This window comes from Pan troglodytes, chromosome 12, assembly GCF_028858775.2.
Source record: "Pan troglodytes isolate AG18354 chromosome 12, NHGRI_mPanTro3-v2.0_pri, whole genome shotgun sequence".
In the NCBI taxonomy this organism is placed as follows: Eukaryota; Metazoa; Chordata; class Mammalia; order Primates; family Hominidae; genus Pan; species Pan troglodytes.
In genome coordinates, this window is record NC_072410.2 from 64,622,313 (window position 1) to 64,645,883 (window position 23,571).

Genomic DNA, 23,571 nt, shown 5'->3' on the forward strand with positions numbered 1-23,571 from the left:
GAAAAGCAAAGGAATTAAAATAGCTAAAACAATTTTGAAGAAAAAGTTGAAGGAATCACACTACCCAAATGTCCTTCAATGGTAGAATACACAAACTGTGATGCATTCATACAACAGACTACTACTTGACAATAAAAAACTGCTGACACACACAACAACTTGGGTCAATCTCAAAGGCATTACACTAAATGGAAAAAAAAATCACAAATGACACATATTACATGATTCCATTTATAGTAATCCCGTACATTCCCCAAAAGCCACATCTATAGTGATGCAGAATAGATCAATGGCTGCCAGAGATTAGGGGTAAAAGGAGGTTATGGTCACAAAGGGATAGTATGAGGAAGATTTTAGGGTGATGAATCTGTCCTGTATCCTAATTATGTTGGTGGGTGTGTTAAAATTCACAGAAATGTACAAAGATTTTTTTCTCTTTATTTTTATAAATAAGAAAAAAGATACAAGTACATAATCATAATACAAAATAGAATATGCTTAGTTATAAAACAGAAGCAAAAATATTGCAGAAAATAAATACACAATGTAAAACTGTGGTAGAAAATGCACAAAGAAAAGCAGTAGGCTTCAAGGGAAGGTGGACTTGAAATGAGCACAAACTGAATATGTAGAAATGAGAAAGAAGGTAAGTGATAAAGAGAAAAACAGAACAAGCAAAGTGATACTGGTATTTGTTTCCTGGATTAGATTCTAAAACTATGACATGTTAAAAATGTTTGTTTTCTTAATCACACATATTTTTAAAATAAATTCTTGTATACTTGAAAAACAGTGTATTCTCTGTAACACTGTTAAAAACTCTCCAAATTAAAACTTTTCCTATTACATATTTCACTTTATAACTTATTATTATAGCACAATCAGTTATCTTCAAACTCTTTTAGTAATGGAATGTTTCTTGGAATCCTGATATTTTGGAGATACTGCAGGTTCGGTTCCACAACAATGCAATAAAATGAATATTGCCATGAAGCAAGTAGTGTGAATTTTTTGGTTGCCCAGTACATATAAAAGTTATATTTACACTATACTGTAGTTTATTAAGGGTACAACAGCAGTATCTTTTAAAAAACAACGTACATGCCTTAATTTAAAAATGTTTTATTGCTAAAAAAATTTTAGCAATCATCTGAACTTTTAGCAAGTTATCTTTTTGCTTGTGGAGGGTCTTGATGTGGATAGCTGCTGACTGATCATGGTAGTGGGTGCTGAAGACTGCGGTGACTGTGGCAATTTCTAAAGATAGCAATGAAGTTTGCCACATCAATTGACTCTCGCTCTCACAAAAGATTTCTCTGTAGCTCACAATGTTGTTTGTTAGCATTTTATCTACAACAGACCTTTCAAAATTGAAGACAATCCTCTCAAACCATGCCACTGCTTTATCAGCTAAATTTATGTAATACTCTAAAACTTTGCTGTCATTTCAACAATGTTTATGGCATCTTTACCAGGATAGATTCTATCTCAGGAAACCACTCTCTTTGTTCATTCTTAAGAAGCAACTCCTCATGAATTAATGTTATCATGAGATTGAGCAGTTCAGTCACATCTTCAGTTTTCACCTCTAACTCCAGTTCTCTTGCAATTTCTGTCACATCTATAGTTGCTTCTTCACTGAAGGCTTGAACCCCGCAAAGTCACCCACAAGGGTTGGAAACAACTTCTTCCAAACTCTTGTTAACACTGCTATTTTTATCTCCTTCCCTGAATCATGAATGCTGTTAATGGCATCTGGATGGTGAATCATTTCCAGAAGATTTTCCATTCATTTTGCCCAGATCCATCTGAGGAATCATTATCTATGGCAGCTGAAGCCTTATGAAATTTATTTCTTAAATAGTAAGAACTTGAAAGTTAAGGTCACTCCTTTGATCCATGAGCTACAGAAGGGACACTATGTTAGCAGGCATGAAAACAACATTAATCTCCATGTACATCTCCATCAGAGCTCTTGGGTAACTAAAGTGCATTGTCAACAAGCAGTAATGTTTTGAAAGCAATTTTTTTGCTTCTGAGAAGTAGGTTTCAACAGCAGGCTTAAAATATTCAGTAAACTCTATTATTCATGCAAATGTATGGGGAACATGAGAAAATCTGTTACATGCATACAACCATAGTGACCAAGTCAGGGTATTCAGGGTGCCCATTACCCAAGTACAATACATTTTTGTTAAGTATAGACATCCTACACTGCTATCAAACACTGAATTCATTCCTTTTAGCTCGCTGTATGTTTGTACCCTTTAACCCACTTCTTCATCTCCCCTCTTCTCCCAAAATAGGTGAGGGACAGTTGTTCTCACTCATATGTTAAAAAAAAAAAAAAACTTTGACATATGCCTTAAATATACACAATTTTTAAAATAAGAAAAATAAAACTAAAAAAAAAAAATCAGTAAACCATGCTGTAAAAAGATGTGCTGTCATCCAGGCTTTGTTGTCCCATTTACAGGGTACAAGCAGAATAGATAGTAAACATAATTCTTAAGGGCCTTAGGATTTTCTGAATAGTAAGCACTGGCTTCGACTTAAAGTCATCATCTGCACTAGCCCATAAGAAGAAAGGCATCCTGTCCTTAGAAGCTTTGAACCCAGGCATTGACTTCTCTCTAGCAATGAATGTCCTACACAGTATCTTCTTCCAATAGAAGGCTGTTTCATTTACACTGAAAATTTGTTATTTAGTGTAACCACCTTCATCATTGATCTTAGCTAGAACTTCTGGATAACTTGCTGCAGCTTCTACATCAGCACTTGCCACTTCACCTTCCATTTTTATGTTTTGGAGATGACTTCTTTCCTTAAAACCTCATGAACCAACCTTTGCTAGCTTCAAACGATTCTTCTGCAGCTTCCTCGCCTCTCTCAGCTTTCCCAGAATGGAAGAGAGTTAGGAGCTTGCTCTGGATTAGGCTTTGGCTTAAGGGAATGTTGTGGCTGGTTTGATCTTCTATCCAGACCACTGAAACTTTCTCCTTATCAGCAGTAAGGCTGCTTCGCTTTAGCACTTTTAATTTCTTTTAAGAACTTTTCCTTTGCATTCACAATTGGGCTAACTGGTGTTTAAGAGGCCTAGCCTTTAACCTATCTGAGCTTTCGACATGCCTTCCTCACTAAGCTTAATTATTTCTAGCTTTTGATTTAAAGTGAGAGATGCATAACTCTTTCTTTCACTTGAATACTTAAAGGCCACGTTAGGGTTATTAATTGGCCTAATTTCAAAATTGCTGTATCACAGAGAATAGAGAGGTCTGAGGAAAGGGAGAATGATGGGAGCATGGCTGGTCAGTGGTGCAGTCAGGCCATGTGCTACATTTACCAATTAAATTCACCGTCTTGCATGGGTGCAGTTCATGATTCCTCAAAGCAATTATGATAGTCACAAGAAAGATCACTGATCACAGATCACCATAACAGATATAATAACAAAAAAGTTTGAAATATTGTCAAAATGACCAAAATGTGACACAGAGACATGCATGAAGCCCACGCTGCTGGAAAAATAGCACTGATGGATTTGGTTGATGCAGGGTTGCCACAACCTTCAGTGTGTAAAAAAACACAGTATCTGCAAAGCACAATAAAGTGATGTGCAATAAGACAAGGTAAGCCTGAATATGCAACAGATAAAGCAGAAATGCTAAGGTTGAAACATGGGACAGGAGACCAGAACCCTTACCCCTTTCACCTCTACACCTGGGTTCCATACAGACCAGTGTGAAGACTTAGTGGTAACTGGTTTGTCATTTTCTGAATTTATTTATAATATCTCCAGTCATATTTATAATTTCTTATTGAAGGTCTGCTTTCTCTTCAAGGATAAAAATAAACAATAGCATTCTCATTATATTATATTCTATCATTACATTTTCACTTTGTTCTACTAACCTTTTACCCTATATACATCCTTGTTTAGCTCTCTTAATGATTTTTACTGTGGAATATAAAATAACAACAGATCCTGCTATTGCTTTACTGTTTACTTACATGTGCATGAAAAACCTTAACCTTTTAGTGTCTTTATATCTTATCATTTTAAGTATTGCTCTTTTGGCAACCGATTATGAAGTTCTGTCAGTGATCTTCTTTAATTGAGGCTTACAGACTTTTTTTCCAATGTAGTTAACTGACAATTTTATTATAATACACTAATTTATATAATTGTTATTTTTCTTTGCTGTCTTTGGCCAGTTACTTACTGGTTGTGGTATATATTACATACTTATTTCATTTTACCACAAATTATATCTTCCAACCCATTTATCTATTTCTCAAACATTAACACTAATAAATTCTAACTTAGCTGTTTTTACTATTATTAACTAAATACATTTTGAGCTTCCCTAAAGGGTTGATATGTAACTTAACTGTTAACCCTATAATTCTGAACCACAGTTCATCAATTTAATTTAGAAATTTGAACTTTGTTATGAAACTCTACATTCATAACTTACAGTTCTTAAAAAAAAAATCCCCCAAGTTTTACTAAACTGGTTTTGCTTTATATCATCAAATCTTTTCTTAATATTTTAACCCATTTATCTCTTGTAAGTCATTTTCAATCATACACTCCTTTCAAGCCTATTTTAGCGATAATCTATTAAGAAATGATTTCAGGTTTACTAAGACCTCAAATGTTTCCTTCTACCTCCTAAGAGACATTCAATTTGGCCATACAATAGAATGAGAGCTATTATTTTTCTTAGCCATCATAAATCCTATTTTCAAAGTGTATGAAGTGAGAGCTGAAGTAGTTGACCTCCCTTCCTTAAATAATACTGTAAATTCTGTAATTTAGGTTTAAAAACCTAGTATGTAAGAATCTTTAGCCCTGTTCCTGCTCTTTTGAAGCACTTTCCAATCTTTATGCTGAAATTAGGCTGTAAATAAGGGAAATCTTTCCCACATTTTTCATTATGGTCTTTATTTTGCATGTCTTTACATTTTCATGTGATATTCTTAACTATCCAAAGATACACTACATAAACAGATAATAGAACCATTATTTTTTCCTCTTGATGGTCTCTTTATCTCATTTTTCTGTGACTGAGATCTGCTTCTTTACCAGCTGCATCCATTATTGCCTTAAGGCCTCTATCCATGTGCCAATATCAACAGATCATTTATAAATTTAACTCCCTCTTTCAGGATTTAACAGGTTTTCACAGTCAGAAGGAACTTAAAAGTGCTCCCCTCCCCAAAAAAATACTTATTTTTTAAAGCAGTTCTTTATTATAGTCAATCTACATTAAACTAGTTAATTTCAGAAGATTTATCTTGCTCAAAAGCTTTCTGCTAGAGTAGACATTCTGATTATTCTGGAAGACTACGCAATTTTTTCTTCCTCTTTTCATCACACAGCAACATTTACCTGTTAGCTATACAGGTTTGTTTTGTTTTCTTCTCACTTTTCTTGAAGTGTCTTGTGTGGGATTTTTTTGTTGTTGTTGTTGGTTTTACTACTTTTTCTTCTACTATCCTCCTTACACTGTGTAAGATAAAAGGTTTACATAACTAATTCTCCATTCTCAATTATAATACATTTGACATTGGAGATGTAAGATAGAACTGTAATACATGATTTTTTAATAGAAACAAGATCAAGTATAATGAATAGCTTTTCTTTACATTCTCCAGAATTTGACATTAATAATCCCATATCCCTGTAACTGCTCAAGAACATGTATTTAATGTAGTAACTTGTGTTTGTTCATTCTTTTCCTTGCTAAATATATATACACCAAATAAAAAAGTATTCTAGTATAAAATCTTGCATTGTAATAGCTAATAACTATCTGTTCTCTATTATAAACACCCAAAGGTTTACCACTACATGAAATGTTCTAACTTCTTCATGAAATCACCCTTGAGTATGTAATAAATCATTACTACTGTATAATATCTTGAAATAACTCATTTTAGTTATTTAAAAATAATTTTCCAAAACCTAGACTTTTATTATAACTAAAGTATAGTGGTATCTGAAACAAATTCCATAAAGGGATATGTTCTTTAACATGATCCTATTTATCTTAAGTATTTTCTGTTTGTTTTACTCTTTAAAAGACCTACTTTTCTAAGCAGTGTATCTTTAAATTATTATCCAATGAAAAAATATAGTCAAGAATCATTCAATATTTATAAAGGTATCTATTTTTATATGGTGCTTATTAAAATCATATCACAGGGATTTAAACAGGTCTATTTAGATCTTCCTGTTGCTTATATGACTCAAAACAAATGTATAAAATGTATAAAACTAGACAAATGTATTCAGTTTTGCAAAGGCATGAAAATCCAACAAATCTTTCTCATCAGATTGCATGAACTATCGGATGACTATTCGCACTTTTTTCCATAAAAATATTGTTTGAGGTATGGTACATTTTTAATGTAATTGTTCCAGTGCCTAACATTAGGCTTACTATAAATATCAGATGTTCTTTCACAGATTTTGAGATCTTAATAATATCAAAAACATATCACTGATGCTCTATGCCTTGTCAATCTGAATGAAAATGACACCATTATTAGCATCATCACTAACAGATTTCTTAAATTAGCTGCCAATACTATCAGTTACATATTTTGCTGTTACTTTAGAAATGAGCTTGTCATAAGCATGCCACTTGTCACTATTTTATCTGGCTAACAATAAATTCAAGTGTTCTTGGACAAGGGACATCAGTAGGGCAGGGACCAGAGTCCAAATATAGAAGAGACATTTTTTAAATTGTGGCCAGGAGGTAATTTACGTATCTTCTTTAGGCCTCAATGTCTTCCTTAGTTAAGCTGCTGAGAGGATTCAATGAAATAATTCATGCAATGCACTTAACACAGAGCTAGGTACACACTAAGTGAAAGATTTTAGTACTTTATAATAAATATGATAATTTCCTAAAAAAAAGAATTCAAAAACTAGTCCCAGCATTTATCAGATACTACAGACACATCTGACACATCTACTACTCTTTACCAGACTCTTCTTTCATTCTTTTTTACTTTTCTGTGTTCTATGTTCATGGCCTCATCAGTGAGACTTTGGTAACACTATGTCTAGGAGGTTCATTAGGTGGCACTCAGAATACCTGAAATGGAAGCTATGTTCTCTATGCGCCTCTTTCACACACGTTGAAGCTTCCGATTGCTCTTCCTTGAAATAAATTTGCGGGAAGCTGCCTTTACTCCACACTAAGCATTGGAGAGAGAAAAATGGCCAGTGTCTCTGGGGAATAATTAACAAAAGACAGTTTGTTTCATCTTCATGATAAAATACAGCATCCCTATTAAAAGGCAAATTCATCATTCCCAAAAGTTAAATAGAATGACACTTTTAAAGTAATTCCAGCTGATTAAATTTAGGGTTTTGAAAAAAAATTAATTCATGAATATACTCTGAATCTTTCATTTGATTTTAAAATGTATAAATGTTCATTTAACTTTGAGCCCTTGCCTCTCAGTGTTCTATTCTGAGCTAGTCAAACAAGTGGTAGCAGGCATGCTGGGCTCAATAATACTGCCTCTCATATTTAAATACTCTATTTCACTTGGATTGCAAATTAAAGACAGTCTCCTGAATGCTGACACATTTTCAATGATTGATTTTGCAAAACGTGTTGATTTTTCCTACACTGTTTTGCCTCTCTGTGTGTCAACTTTGGCCTTCTTTTCTTGCTCCTTTGCAGCACTGCTGTCTCTTTGAAGACATTGTCTGCCTGATATAAAAAAAAATGTACATTAAACCTCATGACTAATTATGTGGATAGAAAATTCCCGACCTCAAACATAAAATACCCCTGCCCAGAAACCATAACAAAAGCTTCTGACTATGTACAAAACCCTTAATCAAACCTTTCACAGACTTGGATTAAAAGAAATCCCAATAATTTATTTTCTGTTAACGTTGTGCTTACATTCTTTGAAAAGTTGATTTCTTATGCATGTTACATGCATACACACATAAGTCAATCCATTTTATAGTAAACACCATGCTTTTCCCCACAAACGTTTATACTTGCTATTAGGTCTACTTCAATTAAATACTACTCAGAAGAACTGTTTTATTAGAAAGAGAAAACTGATTTGTCTTAACACAATGTCCATTTTTCAGTCCCCTCTCCATACTATGCTTTAACAGAGTAGACTCTTCACAATAAATTCTACAATCTATGGATTAAGTACACAGCTTCTTGTATTTTAAAAATATACTTGAAAAGAGAATAAACACATACTTTTATCCCTTCAAACTCCCCAAAAGATACAAAAGAATTTATCTAAATCTGAAAGTACAGTGCCTTACACGCAGGTCACATGTAGGATAGAGCATGGAATTTTGTTGTCTCATACAACCTATTTATTGGGAAAATCATAATAGAACAGTTCTAGAGTTAATTTAACACATCATTTTTTAAGAACTATAACATGCAAGGCCATATTAAGCACTGTGAGTGACTGCCTGTAAGCAGTTTATAATGTAGTGTCTGTGTGCACAAGTTGGGGGAAACAGGTTAAAAAGACAGCATACAAAATAGTGACCGTCTGAAATAATGAGGTGAGCATTGTGTGAAAGCACACTATCGGAACAAAGAAAGAAGTTATGAACACTCCCCAGCATGCCTCTTTAGCATTTCAGAATTTTCATAAAGCCTACCAAGCCACCATTGGTTTCCACAACCAGTCCTAGCAGCAGACCCTCCTCGCTTCCAGTCTACCAAGTCTAGGTATTCTGCTGTTTGGCTGTTGCTTGCCTTTTCGTTAGACCAACTCTCCTCTACCTCTAGTTGTACATCTCACACTATTACCAAGTACAATAAAAGCATCACATGCCACCACACTACTATTTTGGGAAGCCCTGCAATGACTACCAGTGTACCAATTAACCAGTCCAACCCTGGATATAAAATGTTAGTTCCTCAAACACGTGACGCAGAATGGGAAGATGAGAGGAGGTGGGGTGAGAGTAGCCACACTAGTTACTCTTCAGAAATAGCCACACTACCTAAGCAGAACAGGTTGGATTAAGGTCTGCACATGAGCCAAAGCTGAGAATTCATTGCCTTTGTTGGCTCATGTCACTTCTTTAATTAATGTCACTTTCTGTGGTTTAATATCAGAGCAAGTGACAAGAGTGCTTCTGGATGAATTGTGTTTTCCGAGGACTGTATGGCACACTCTCCTGCAGTCTGACAGAGGGACATGCCAGTTTTACTTGGCAGTTACAATGCACCAGCTTTAGTTTTAGTAGTTTAATTTGTGGCAGTTATATGTTTTGAATACGTTGAAGTATTCACAACGGTCTCATGGAATCTGTTCCATAGATAAAGTTTACACAGTGAAAAAGCAAAAGCAACGGCTATAAGGCGATTAGGAAAAGCTTCTCTTGGCCACAGCTGGTCTTACAGGCATTCCTGTAAATTTTAGAGCATTTAGAAGATATGATTAAAATGATCAGAAGGAAGCGTGCCCTCTTTCAGGGGGTGGGGGAGGGGAGTTCTGTAGTGGGTGTGAGACAATCAGAAGGAAATATGATGTTTAGAACTCAATTTTATGCAAAATCCATTATTCAAGAAGCAAAGTTTATATACATGATAGACATGCAATGAAATAAATGTAAAAATAGAAAGTTTTGTCACTTATGCATTAAGTTGGTTCTAACATTTTGGTTAACTAAGTTTTTATTGATAGAAAACTCAGAAGATTTTCTGCATTGAGGAGAAAGGACTAAACTTTTTCCTTTGGTTTGTTAAAAATCTTTCTGTTTCTGGATGAAATTTTCTGAAGGTCTTTTATTTGGAGTTTTCCCTTCATCTGCTTTATACAATTTTGTGAAGCTTCATCAGCTCATAGTGAAAAGAGCTGCCTGCCACCAAGGAGTTCTTCTAAACTTTGCCTGCCCTTTCTAAATTTAGGGTTCTTTACTGCAGCAGGTTGAAGATCTGGCTTTGATTGCACCTGGCTCTGCTGGAGAATAGAAATATTCATCTCCACTGAATGCATGCTGCTTAAGTGCTGGAGGCACTTGCAGGAGAGTAACTCTCATTGGAAACTTCATTACAATACTTTCTCTTCCCTACATGAAGTAGTAATTCTCATTCACCAAAGATAGGATTTTGCCTGACACAGCCACAGGAGCTGCTGTTTGACTTTCAAAATTAATCAACTTCTAAGCTGGAGTAGAAATGGCATGTCCTTTAACCTTAAGCACAAAAAGCTCTCAACAGACTGTAGTTTTTATATCCCTGGATGGGAATTTGGGCCCCTGATACTTAAACTTGATTCACATACTGGGTTTCTGGCATGCTTTTGCCCATACCCATCTGCTAGCCTGGCACTGTGCCCATTCAGAAGGTGTGATGCCAGTTTCAATAGGGCATAGGTGCCAATCAAAGATGGGTTTGGAGGGGCAGCATGCAGAACGCAGCAAAAGTCACTTCTTCTGCCAGAAGATCCTCCTGTTATCATATAATGCCAATGAAGGGCCACATGCTTCATTGCTTGGGATCACATTGCATCTGTAGATGTTTCTGGCCTTCAATGGATGTCTTTCTACAGAATATTTCCCTCAAGTATTACTTGATCGAAGATGTTAAAGAAAAGATAAATCTACCTGGCTAACAAAAGGCTATGCTTTTAAAAGAAACAAGGGAAGTCCTCAACAATTATCTTGAAATAATTGCTGAGTTTTCTATCTTTTCTCCTAAAATATTTTTTCATGGAGAATACAACAGAGAGTTCAGGAATAACAGTCCATGTGATGGAGCTATCAGGGACAAACATTCTAAAGAAATACTAATTGCAAAATCAAGTATCTAAGTAGTATAAAAACCATAAATGCCTTTAAGTGTAGATGATGAAGAAATTTTCATCATCCAAGTAGCTAATTTCTAATGAGCTCTCTCATTTAGAGCTTTAAAGTTTCTTAATTTTCTTCTCATTTATCTGATATAGATATTCCTGTGTCTTAAAAGAAGAAACACACCTCATACTATTTATTCCTCTTCTTCCTTATCTAAAGAAAAAAACCTAAAACACTTCAGAAGCAGAAGTCTATCCATATTTCATAAGGAAGCCAGAGCTCTCAAAAGCTGAGAATTCTTTTATTGTGTGGCAATAGAGGTGAGCTCATTTCAGGAAGAAGAAATTTCCCCACAGCAATATGTTTCAAATTAAAAAAAAAAAACCTTGACCACTGTAAACAGTTACAAGATAGTAACAGGTCCAGTGGAAGAGACATAATATATAAATGCACTGAAGAATAGAGTATTTTATAAATCTTCCCTTAAGGCAAAAGAATTTGACAGTAAAATGTTGAAAATAAAGAAGAACCATAATATAAAATATGCTTAAAAATGGATATTTAAAAAAATGAAAAAGCCAAGCAAAAGCCAAGTCTTATAAATCTCCCTTTTAATGGAAGGAACCCAAACTTTCTTAAACACCCAGATTTCTTAACTGATAGATAACTGGGTACTGCTATCTCTTTAAAAACTCAAAATTTAAATATAAACAAAATTAAAATACATCTTACAGAGACTTTTATTTCTTGTCTGTAAGTCCAACAAACATATTAAATTTACAAAACTCCAAGTGATTCCTTCCTTGTTTTGAGTTTATATTACCTATTATTTACACCTTCTGGAGACTAATTTATCATAAACACTATAGTTTCTAGTCCAAATTATTCTCATTTTCACATTTATTCAATTCTTCTCTTCACTCCCACAGTATCATTTGCAAAATTGCCTAATAACAATTGCAGTGGCACCAAAACGTTGCATTGTGTCAGATAAGGCTATTTATCTCAAAGCTCTCTATAAACACTACCAAAATAACACTTAATAATGTAATATGTAATGAAGCAATATGTATTCCAACACACTACTTTGTTGCTAGCATTATCACTGGGCTCTTCTAAACTTTATTCTGCATACCTTAAAATCAATCTATTACAGCTCACTATTTATAAAGAAAATAAAAAATTATTTTATGAAGAAGTAAAAACATTCTATGTATGTGGTTTATATTTACTTGTTTTAAATATAAATGTTTCCTTATCAGTAAAATAAATGATTTAAACTTTGGTAATTTCTAAAAACCTATCCGCCAACAAAAGATTCCTTCTATGTTTCTGAAGTACAAAATTAGGCTAATCCAACAGCATGATCCAAAAATGTCTGGCAGTCACTTTGATGAAATTTAAACATCTGTCCATGGATAAATGATCTGATTTTCAGGCTTCACCACAGTTAACTTTAGTTATAATAATGTGTTATTCTTTATAAAAGCTTTGAGATAGTATCTTTATAAAAGATATTGCTACTGATGTCCTGTCAATAAAGCACATGCACATTCTTTTAGATGATGTCATGATAGGTGCCTTGTCTCAACTTTCCTGGTGACTAAGGATACTAATCTGCAGTAGATCGAAGAGTGACATCTATAATTATGGAAGAGAACAAAGCAAACTAGCTTGTGTGGGTTAAGTACTCCAATCTCAGTCTCAATTTCTCAGGCAAATTACTGTTGAACATCTATTCTGTGCTTGACACTCCAAAGATGCTAAATGGTCATCACTATGCCACCTTCAAAAAACTAAAACTGCTACAGATAAATCATATCTTTTACTTACATAATCAGCCTTCAAAAGAATGTGGCTAAAGTTTATCCTGTAATTCTGTTATTCTCAATTTTGAATAATTTCTGAAACCAATAGCTTTAATATCTGAGGCAGATTAAATACAGCTTATATGAGAACTTTTCACTACTATAGCAAATTTTAGGGGGAGCTTTTATCAGTTAGTAAAATGTCATAAAGTCTTACGCTGACATTCTCTATGTTCTCAGTTTTACCACATTAGTAGTTAAATCCACCAAAATTCATAGTAGAATAAATAGAAAATCCACCCTTCCAATGGAGTTCTTTGTCATCATCTTAATCCACTATGGCAGCATTTTTTTTTTTTTTTTTTTTTTTTGAGGCAGTCTCACTCCGTCACCCAAGCTAGAATGCAGTGGTGCAATCTTGGCTCACTGCAACCTCCTCCTCCCAGGTTCAAGCAATTCTCATGCCACAGCCTCCTGAGTACTGGGACTACACGCACACATTACCACAACCAGCTAATTTTTTTGTATTTTAGTAGAGATGGGGTTTCACCAAGTTGCCCAGGCTGGAGCTCAGGCAATCCACCCGCCTGGGCCTTCCAAAGTGCTAGGATTACTGGCATGAGCCACTGTGCCTGGCCCCACTATGGCACCAGTATTAAGAATGGGAAAGTCTATGGAAATAAATAACTAAATTACATTTATTAAATGCTTACCAAGTTCCTTAAAAAAAATCTCATTTAATTCTCCTCACAATTATTATTATCACAATTATGCAGAATAGAAACAACCCAAAGGATTAAGTAACTAGATGAATAAGTGGCTTCATCAGGTCAGGATTCAGGTCAGATATGCCTAATGCCAAAACCTCTGCTATTATTTATGCAATTCTCCCGTAATTTACTTGGTTCTGTGTTATACCCAGCATTATAGTAAAATTCTAACCCTCAGTTTTCTCTCCTTCCTGAAATTTAAAAAACTTTTTCATTCATTTGATACTAAAATGACAGCAATTTTTCCCATCCCCTAAACCAGTTTCCTTTCTTCCTTTTTCCTCCCCTTCTCTTTTCATATTCAAAGAAAGAACTTTGACTTTGTTCTTGTATTCAGTCTTTTCTTTTCACTCTTTTAGCTATTTCTTATTAATGCTAGAAGCACATTATTTCTCCAAGTCAAGAGTAAATACCAAACTTCTCTGCCCCTTCCCCTTAACTGTAAGCTGCTGATTACCGAAAGGCCCTGGCTACTGATCTCAAAGCTAGAGGACAGTTGTATATGTACAATGAGCTAGACAGAGCAGCTAGTTTCTTCTCAGCCTTAGGCAGTAAACGCTGATCAAGTGTCTGCTGAAAGAGGGTATCTGGAAAGAATCGAAATGAATGTCACTGGACACAAAAGTATTCAGGAAAATTTGAATTTTACTGCTTCTTCTCTTCATTTATATAGAGGAAGTGATGAGAACCATGATAAAATGCAAAAACATGATGTAATTTCATATTGATTTGTTTGTATAGCTTTGAAAATAGTAAAAACTAAGTTTAGTGAAATTAAACTGATTCTATGATTCATTAGCATCACTTTTAATGGAACAGTTATAACATTTGGAACACATATCTTTATTACAAATTCTGAAGTACTGGAGCCTTTTTTCTGAAAATAGCTAAATATTTCTTTAAAGTCCTTCCTCAGTGGTGTGTACTTGTTAATCTTCCTAGGTAGGGTCCAGGTTCTAAAGTTCAGATACTAGAGAATGTTCCATTACATATTGAACCTTGAAAATATATTGTAAAACAAACAGTATTATTTTGGTAATAAAAAAAAATAAGTAGGCTGGGCACAGTGGCTCACGTCTGTAATCCCAGCACTTCGGGAGGCCGAGGTGGGCAGATCACCTGAGGTCAGGAGTTCGAGACCATCCTGGCCAATATGGCAAAACCCCGTTTCTACTAAAAATACAAAAATTAGCCAGGCAGGGTGGCAGGTGCCTGTAGTCCCAGATGCTTGGGAGGTTGAGGCATGAGAATTGCTTGAACCTAGGAGGTGGAGGTTGCAGTGGGCCGAGATTGAGCCACTGCACTCCAGCCTGGGTGACAGAGCGAGACTCTGTCTCAAAAAAAAAAAAAAAAAAAAAAAAAAAGTAAAAATATGTGACACTGTACTAGACTGAAAGAAGCAAATATTTTTCTGCATTTGAATAGGGACAAGTAAGTCACATGCCTATGCAAGTATATTCCTTTATCATAACAGTAACAATAGTGACTATGTGTACACATAGATACATACAGGTATACAGACATACACTATTTAATCTTAAACATTCACTTGAATTTAAATACATATAATATTTACATTTCAAGAAAATCAAAGAGATAAAATCAACACATCAATACTTTTCTCTAGTTCTTTGAAATTACTCAAATAATACAAATATTAGAAAACCAAAAGTGATAAGCTATGGAATCCAAGGCTATAGCTCAGCCACATCAGAAATAATTTATTCAACACTATATCTCAACCTTGAGTCAAGACAGTATACTAGAGATCTTAACTCTTTGCTGTAAAAGAGAATTCACTAAGTTCAAGTTTCAAACAATACTTATCCTCACATAGTCTTTATTTGCACTATTCTATACAGCAGCCACATGTAGTTACTGAGCATATGAGCCACATGGGCTAACTGGGCTCTTGAGACTAGATACACCTTGGATTTTGAAGACTTTCATTTAAAAAAGTAAAATATTTCATTTGTTTATGTTGAGAGCATATTGAAATAATATTTTTGATATACTGGATTAAATATTATTAAAATAATTTCACCTGTTTCTTTTAACGTATTTTAATGTGGCTCCTAGAAAATTTTAAACTACATATGTAACTTGTATTACATTTCTATTGAACAGTGTTGACTATGTCACTCAATCTAGCACTTAATAACCATAGTATTTTTTCAAGCAATTTCAAGCAAGTTCAAACCCTTTAAATGGGTCCTTTACTTGACCCATACAATTTTTTGTGCTGATCTTGTCTTTCCAACTAGAATAGACACTTAAGTATTTAATAAGCAGATATTTATTGACCAAATTTCATTCATTCATTCATTCAAAACTACAATCTTAATTTTATCAGAAGAGGATCTTTTATATTTCAGGATCCATGAAGCATGTTTTTCTGGAAATATGTGATGAGAACCCAAGATTCCCTCAATGGAGGTATTTTATCAACTCCTTAATCTCCTATAGAAATAGATGTGATCTCAAGTCTCAAGTGAGTACATTTAGGAGAATTTATCCTTGAGGGTATATTTTTAAAAATCACTACTATTTTCCTTATTTTATTAATCAATCTTTTAATGGATATCCCCTCCTCATTCCAACTCAATGATCCATTAAAGTTCAGTGTAATTTTTAAATGCTTAAATGCAATGTAAAGGCCTATCCAGCCCATGGTTCCTTACCTGTACCACAGATCACAGAAAATAATTTTGAGTGTTTATTTTTTCAATTTTCCCAAGAATGGCACATCCCTAGGACCACTCTAGATGCACGAGAGAGAAGTTAATTCATTTCACAGAATAGATGCCTTAAGTTTTATCTATGAATTCTCCAGTAGAGCCCAATTAAGAAATGACTAGACTCTTGTATTGCCTAAATATTAATGATTAAGATTCACAAACAGAAAGTGTTTTTATCTATACAGTTGTGGTTTCTCATCTGAAAAAAGCATGTTTCTAAGAAAACAAGCTCTCAAAAAAAAGAAAGTTAGCATTTTGTCTGGCAGATTGTATAATTATGCTCTAAAAAGACTTCTAAGATTTACTCAGAAAAACATGGACAACAAGGAGTGGGTCAGTGATGTCTTGAACCTAGACACTGTACTCTATTATTACTTAATCGAGTACAATCATGAATTTTAATAAAGTACACATATGAATTCCATATTTCCATTCTTAAAATACCACTAAGTAATCACGGTTACAGTCACAGATATAAGAATAATTGGTAATTTAAGGTTTTACTTTACCTAAATATATCAATCCAAATCCTCCAGAGCCAATCTTCTTGCCCAGTACCCACTGATTGCCTTCCATATCATCCAGAACCTTGCCTTCTGGAAATGGAATAGGAAGTTTGTATTTTTCATTTCTTTTTGGTGGCATCACTTCTGTTGGCAGAAGGGGTGAGATAAATGGGTAAAAAGAAAAACAAACAAACAAAATTCTTAAAATACACTTCCCAAAATGTCTTCAATAGGGAACTTTCCCAGGTTCCCAGAAATTAGGATTCTAAAGTTAATTCAGTTTGGAAAAGCCCACACATTATATTCAAATTAGAAATTCACATACATTACAATACTGAGATCTAAGAGGTACGGATATTTAAAAAAAACAGAAGCAAACTAATCAAATTTCATCCAAAATTCATTTCGGGGTTCTATAGCACATATTAACAGTGCAGGATACACCTTAAGAAACACGAAATTAACAATTTCCAATGAAAAAAGAAAATAAATTTCATGTACATGGAAATATTGCTTTCATTGAGAATGTAAAATGTTAAAAGTGAGAAGGTCTTCAGTCACTAGAAAAGAACACAGAATTGGATTGGGAAGACACAGACAATGGCAATGGACATCTCACCACCGTGACACTAGGTACTCAGTAAACATTTGTTAAATGAGCCAGGGATTTTCACGGATATGTAACTTAGCAGAATACTAGGCCATCAGTTCTCGGGCTCCCAAAATATTCTCAGCATTTTGTCTTCTTACCCTCTTTCTCAGTTCATCACAGTGAAAATAGTCCTGCCTTAGAGATTACAACTGTGCCACCAACAACAAAAGCATAATCTCCACAGCACAGCTATGCAACTTTAATCAACTAATTATAATTGTACATAGGTTAGCAAATTTCTCAATGGGAAATTCTGAGTTAAAAGAGAAAATTTCTTAGGGGAAAATATATATGCCAGCATACATGCCTGAAAATAATTTAAATGTGAAGGTAACCATGATCCTCTAAGTATTTAAAACTATTAAGAGTTTCTGACATGAAAGTTAATTAAAAACGTATATACGTAAATGTAAAGTTTTCTTAATATAATCTTCCTAGCTTCCATAAAAGAAAGTATCTGTTTTTCCTTTAACGGGTTTTTCCTCCTTCACTTAACTGCTTTTTTAGTTAGCAGCATTGTCCCAGGTAGAGTCGCTGCGTGTATCTTTAACAATATTCACCTTCCTCCTCCTGATAGGCACACAAGGGCTGGGAATTTGGATGGCGACCTATGCCTAGAGCATTGATTGTATCATAAAGCAGGAAAAGTTTTTGTGGAGGTTTCCCTTGACCAGTACATTTTATAGGCTGGTGCCTATTACAGATTTAGTGATTTAAAACTTAAAGTCTCCAAAGTGTAAACTACTGATTAAGGAATAAATTCTAAATAATTATAAAAAAGATAAATACACTTTGGGGCAAGGCAGCGGCCTCAGGGCTTGAGGCGGTAAGGGAGACTCTACGAAATGCACATCCTGGGGGCGAGTCCCGAGTTCATCTGCCAAGGGAAACGACAGCCTCTCAGGGCCGGTCCCTGTCAGGGGTGTCCCTTCGGCTTCTGGGTACCTTCCCAGGGCTAAGATGAGTCCTCAACACGAGTTTCCGAGCAAACTGGTACCCAGGGGTTAACATGTGCCTGGGCTGACCTCCAACCCCGCCGCGGCCCCTGACCCTGCGGAAGGTAACGAGAAGCAGCGCGGCCCAGCCGCCGGGTCCGTCCGCCCTTAGCACGCCGGGGACCTACGGCCAACCCCGCGCCCCAACTTCCCGCCACAATTTTTCTCTGCACCGGCAAAAAGAGAAACTCCACCCACTTTTCCGCTAACACGTCGGACCCGCTTTTGGCAAACGTGAGTAGAAGGGGACGCCTTGTTCTCACTCCCAGCGGGGAAAAAGGAACCAAACGCGGAAGCAGCGACTCTGCCCGGGCCGGAGCTGAGGCCCGGGGGCTGGGACGGCCCGGAGTCCCCGGCATCTAACTCCGACGGCAGCCGTTTTCCGAGCGGGGCCGCGGCTCCGGCACTGCAAGCGGAGGTGCCGCCCGCCACCCAAGACCCCAGAGCAAGAGACTGACCGGGCCTCAGGATCCCCCGTCGCCGGGCCGCGCGCACCGCCTCCTGCCTGCCGCTGCGACGAGGCGGAGCCCCCGGGCCTACAGTCCCGCGGGGAGGCGGGCCCAGCACTCGAGCCTGCCCTCCCTAGGACCTGCCTAACTTCTCTCCAGCTGCGTCGGCCTCGCAGTGCAGAGGCCCGCGGAGCCTCACACAGGCCGCAGCCGGTTCCTTTCAGCGGCCTGTCCACGCCCCGGAGACGCCCAGGGGAAGGAGAGGGCGCGGCTACATGGGGAATGGGAGCTGTATTACTACCTCCACCCTGGCCCGCCAGCGTCTGGACGAAGAACCGCCGCCAGACCAATTTGGTACGAAATAAGCACGACATGCATTTGTGTAGGAGGAGTGTTAGATCTCCTGTACCACAACCTGAGTACTACGAGCTTCCAAATGGCTAGTCCTTACCGAGCTCTCGCCGAGCAACTAACTATTGGTACTAGCGAAGACTCCAGTTAGGAGGGCCTGTATGTAACTCACCGCGTTTAAGTTCTCAAAGGCATATTGGTTCAGGACCTATTTCTGCCATTAATCGTAGGATAATTTAACACCGTAATTAACAAACTTCAGGTTTTTTTGTCTGTGAAATGGAAATAACCCTTGTTGTTAGATTATAAGGTTATTGGTTATAAGATTATGACAATAAGATGAGGACTTTATTAAGCAGTTTTCTAATACATAAAGACTCATAGTGGCCAGGTGCGGTGGCTCACGCCTGTACTCCCAGCACATTGGGAGGCCGAGGCGGGTGGATCATCTGAGGTCAGGAGTTTGAGACCAGCCTGGCCAAAATGGTGAAACCCCATCTCTACTAAAAATACAAAAAATTAGCCAGGCGTGGTGGCGGACGCCTGTAATCCCAGCTACTCGGGAGGCTGAGGCAGGAGAAGCGCTTGAACCCAGGAAGCAGAGATTGCAATGAGCAGAGAGCGCGCCACTGCACCCCAGCCTGGGCAGCAAGAGCGAAACTCAGTCTCGAAGGAAAGAAAAAAAAGACTCATAGTAAGCTTATATTTTAGACTAAACCAAACAAATGCTTAGACAAAGATTATTAATACGTCAGCATTCTACATAGGAACCACCAATAATTGGTTGGGATACAAATACTGAAAGGAAAATTAGAGCCCTTTAATGACTTTGATAGAATAAGGAATTGGGACTCCCTACATCTTTCAGACTGTCACCAAAATGAAAGATGGCATGAGAAGACGTTTCTAAAAACAAACAAAAAAGTATTTTTAAAGAAACAGTCCATAGAATAATTGTGCCCTTAGTCATTCACTGGTCCAACAGTGTCCTTTCTTATTTTCTTAAGATATTTATATAACAGATGCATAATTACAGATATTTATGTAACAGATGCATAATAATCCTAATATCCGTATTGGGTACTCTTTCCTCCTTTCCAAATTTGTTTAGCTTTCCACCACTTCCCCGGCTCCCTTTTGAGAAGACACAACTCCAGTAGCAGCCACAGCAGATTACTTGTAGGTGGTTCCTCTTCCTACAGGCATGTATCCAGTGTTAGTAAATCCTGTTGGCTCAACCTTCAAAATACATCCAGCATCTATCACTTAGCACCCTTACCTGCATTCTGGCCCAAACCATATTTTTTCTCTAGGTAATTGTATTACCCTCCTAAACGTTTTATACCCTCTTATCCCTTTAGTCTGTTCACAGCAAACAGCCACATGATCCTTAAAGCTTAAATAATTACTGAGCTTAAAACAATTCAGTGTTATTCCAATTTACTCACAATTAGCCAGTCTTCTCTATGACTTTAAACAGCATTTCTCAACCTGGGCACTATTGACAGTCAGCCTGGATAATTCTTTGTTGGGGGTTTGGGAGAAGGAGGAGGATTGAGAGGTAGGCTGTCCTGTGCATTGTAGGATATTTAGCAGTATCCCTGGTCTCCTCAGCACTCCCTCCCACACAAGTTAACAACCAAAATATCCCCCAACATGACGAAATTTTGCCAAAATTGCCAGTCGTTGAAAACAACACTGATCTACCTATTACGCACTCCCACTCCCCAATCTCCTATTACTCTCTTCAACCACAGTGGCCTGCTGTTCTCAAGAACTTTTCGCATTTACTGCCACCTGGACCACTCTCCAACCTGGTATCCGTATAGACTGCTCCGTCACTTCCTTCAGGTCTTTATTTAAAAGTCAGTTCAGTGAGACCTTTCCTAAACATCCTATCTGAAATTTCAGCTCACCCACAATATTTCGTAGCCTCTTTCCCTGTATTTTTCCCAGTACCTACTGCTATACAGCAATATATTATACAGTTTATTATTTATTTTGACAAAAGACAAATAATCTTTTTCAGTAAATTGTATGTTTCATAAGGTCAGGCAACATTTTTGCCTGTTTTCGTCACTACTGTATCCCTAACCCCTAGAAAGGATATGGGCAACCATTTCCTTCTTCAATGAATAAATGAACCATGCTGGCCCCATTCCAATTCCCATGATTGGTTTAGACAGTACAAAATAAGCATGTGCTGAGTCTAGGTAACGAGGTGAAAAGAAGTTTGCTGGACACATTCTTGGAAGAGATAGTCTCTGATGTGATGGTTAAAATGGCTGCAGTCATCGTGTGACCACAAAGATGGGGAAAAGTACTAATCTAAAGCCCCAGGAATGGCAGAATATTCAACAAATGTTATAACAGCTAGACATCCATATATACAAAAAAAAGAAGAAAGAAAGAAACCTCAACCCTTAATTCACACCCCATGTAAAAATTTACTTGAAACTGATCATACAGCTAAATCTAAATACAAGATCTAAATCTCAAACTTTTTAGAGAAAACCTAGCAGAAACTCTATATAATCTTTAAATGTGTGCACTTATAAAGTATAAAAAATTTAAAAGCTGGAAACCTAAAAGAAGAAATTGACAATTTAACTTCATCAAAATGAAAAACTTTTGCTTTTCAAAAAATACTAATAAGTTACCAAGGATTTGGAACAACTTGGAACTCTCTTATATTGCTGTTGATGGTACAGCCACTCTGGAAAACAGTTTGGCAGGTTCTTATAGTGTCAAACATATAATTAACATACAACCCAGCATTCGCATATTTACCCAAGATAAATCTAAACCTGTATCCACACAAAGACTTGTAGGGGAATCTTTAGAGCAGCTTCATATGTGATAGCCAAAACTGGAAATAAATTTCCATCAACTGGTGAATGAATAAGCAAATTATACTGTATCTACTATACAATGAACTATCACTCAGCAATAAAAAGGAGCAAAGCACCAATACAGTCAACAAGCTGGATGAATATCAAAAACACAATGCTATGTAAAAGAAGACACAAAGGAGTATATATAATATAATAATTTATTCGAAATCAAAGAGCTGGGATTGACTGCAAGGAGCTGAAACGTTGCAAATGTTAAATTTCTTTACTGTGGTAATAGATACATTATTATACATTTGTCAAAATTCCTCTAGTTATACACTTAAAATTGAATTATATATAAATTATGCCTTAATAAAATCGATTTAAAAGAATGGCAAAAGAGAAAGATAGGAAGATCCTGAGTCTTTGAGGCCATTATTGAACTACTAATTCAACTAATCCTGAACCACCATATTTTCATATTCATCCATGAAGTGTTAAGTGTTCTTATGATTTAAACCACTTAGCATTGGTTTTTATATTTCTTGCAGCCAAAATCTTCCTAACAGTAAAATAAAGTTTCAAGTTTCATAAGTGCCAATGATTTTTAAATGTTAATAAATTTGTACTAAATAAAAATGGCAACAGGAGCAGGTAAACCTATATTGAGAATATGTGTTTTTTTTGAGTGTTGGGATTTAATGCAGAATTTTATGATTCAGAGCATATTGCTGTGTGTATGTTTCAAGATGAAAACTGACAGAATATAGAAATACAAATTTTGGAACTAGTGAAAGAACATCTTCTGAATGAACATGATGAGAAACAAGAAAGAAAAGAGAATCTAGACATGAAAGCAGTGAAGTGTGAGTCATCAGAAAAAAAATATGGGGAAAACTAGGTTTTCAAACAAAGCTATTTTGATAGATCTTACAGGCTATGAATGATTCACCACAAATACACACACACACAAAAGGACTTTCTTGGCTGTATGCCAACTTGTAGGTATGGCATGCGTTCTGCTTTTCAAAGAACTGGGTGCTATAAAATGCTTACACTGGTGAAAAAGAAAAAGAAAAACCCAACCATTTAGTAAGCATACTTTACAAGGCCAAGATCATTTCAAATCAATTAAAATGTTAAAGATGATGCATAGACAAAACATTCAGAAAAAGCCAATTTTTGTTATTTAAAGTGAGATAAGGGGATCATATCAGTGAAAGCGTTTTGCCTGCCAAAGAAGAGCTAGTATTTTTGTTCTGTAAAAATCAGGAGGCCATTTGCACTCATAAACTTACAATCTCTAAACAGCTAGGCAGTTCCTGACATAGAAATTTTGAAATTAATAATTTTGAAAATAATAGAATTCAGGTAAATGGAATTCCAAGCCCATTAGATAAACAATCAGACCAAGTATCTATGTCCTCTGCATTCTTTACATATAAGATGATTACAAAGTATAAACTTAATCATCCAAATGACATAATTCTTCATTGTCTATATAAATGAAGAATTAGAATATTAAAAATAATTAAAAATGTCATATCAATATGTCATGTAAACCAAAAAGTATCTGAGATAAGTCTCAATCAATTTAGAAGTTTGTTTTGCCAAGGTTAAGGACATGCCCGGGATACAGCCTCAGGAGG

The 23,571-nt window shown here is 36.1% G+C and overlaps 2 protein-coding genes across 20 annotated transcripts in view; one reads left to right on the top strand and one right to left on the bottom strand.

The window, feature by feature from the left end:
* Nucleotides 1–19,063, bottom strand: part of VRK2 (VRK serine/threonine kinase 2) — a 114,798-nt gene extending 95,735 nt beyond the window's left edge. For 3 of the 19 annotated variants that reach the window (XM_515492.9, XM_009442495.4, XM_009442496.4), the window contains exons 1-2: nucleotides 18,747–19,063; nucleotides 16,645–16,785 (exon numbers count right to left, since the gene is read on the bottom strand). In XM_515492.9, the coding sequence (XP_515492.3) occupies nucleotides 16,645–16,780 (136 nt within the window). In that variant the 5' untranslated portion in view covers nucleotides 16,781–16,785; nucleotides 18,747–19,063. The other 16 variants (XM_009442493.4, XM_063789045.1, XM_063789047.1 and 13 more) reach the window with 12 other exon arrangements.
* The window catches only part of LOC134807785 (formin-2-like), a 499,018-nt gene continuing 493,585 nt past the window's right edge, over nucleotides 18,139–23,571 (top strand). Inside the window, exons 1-2 of the mRNA XM_063788893.1 lie at nucleotides 18,139–18,208; nucleotides 18,613–19,091. Of these exons, the coding sequence (XP_063644963.1) occupies nucleotides 18,139–18,208; nucleotides 18,613–19,091 (549 nt within the window). The remainder of the gene's footprint in view (nucleotides 18,209–18,612; nucleotides 19,092–23,571) is intronic.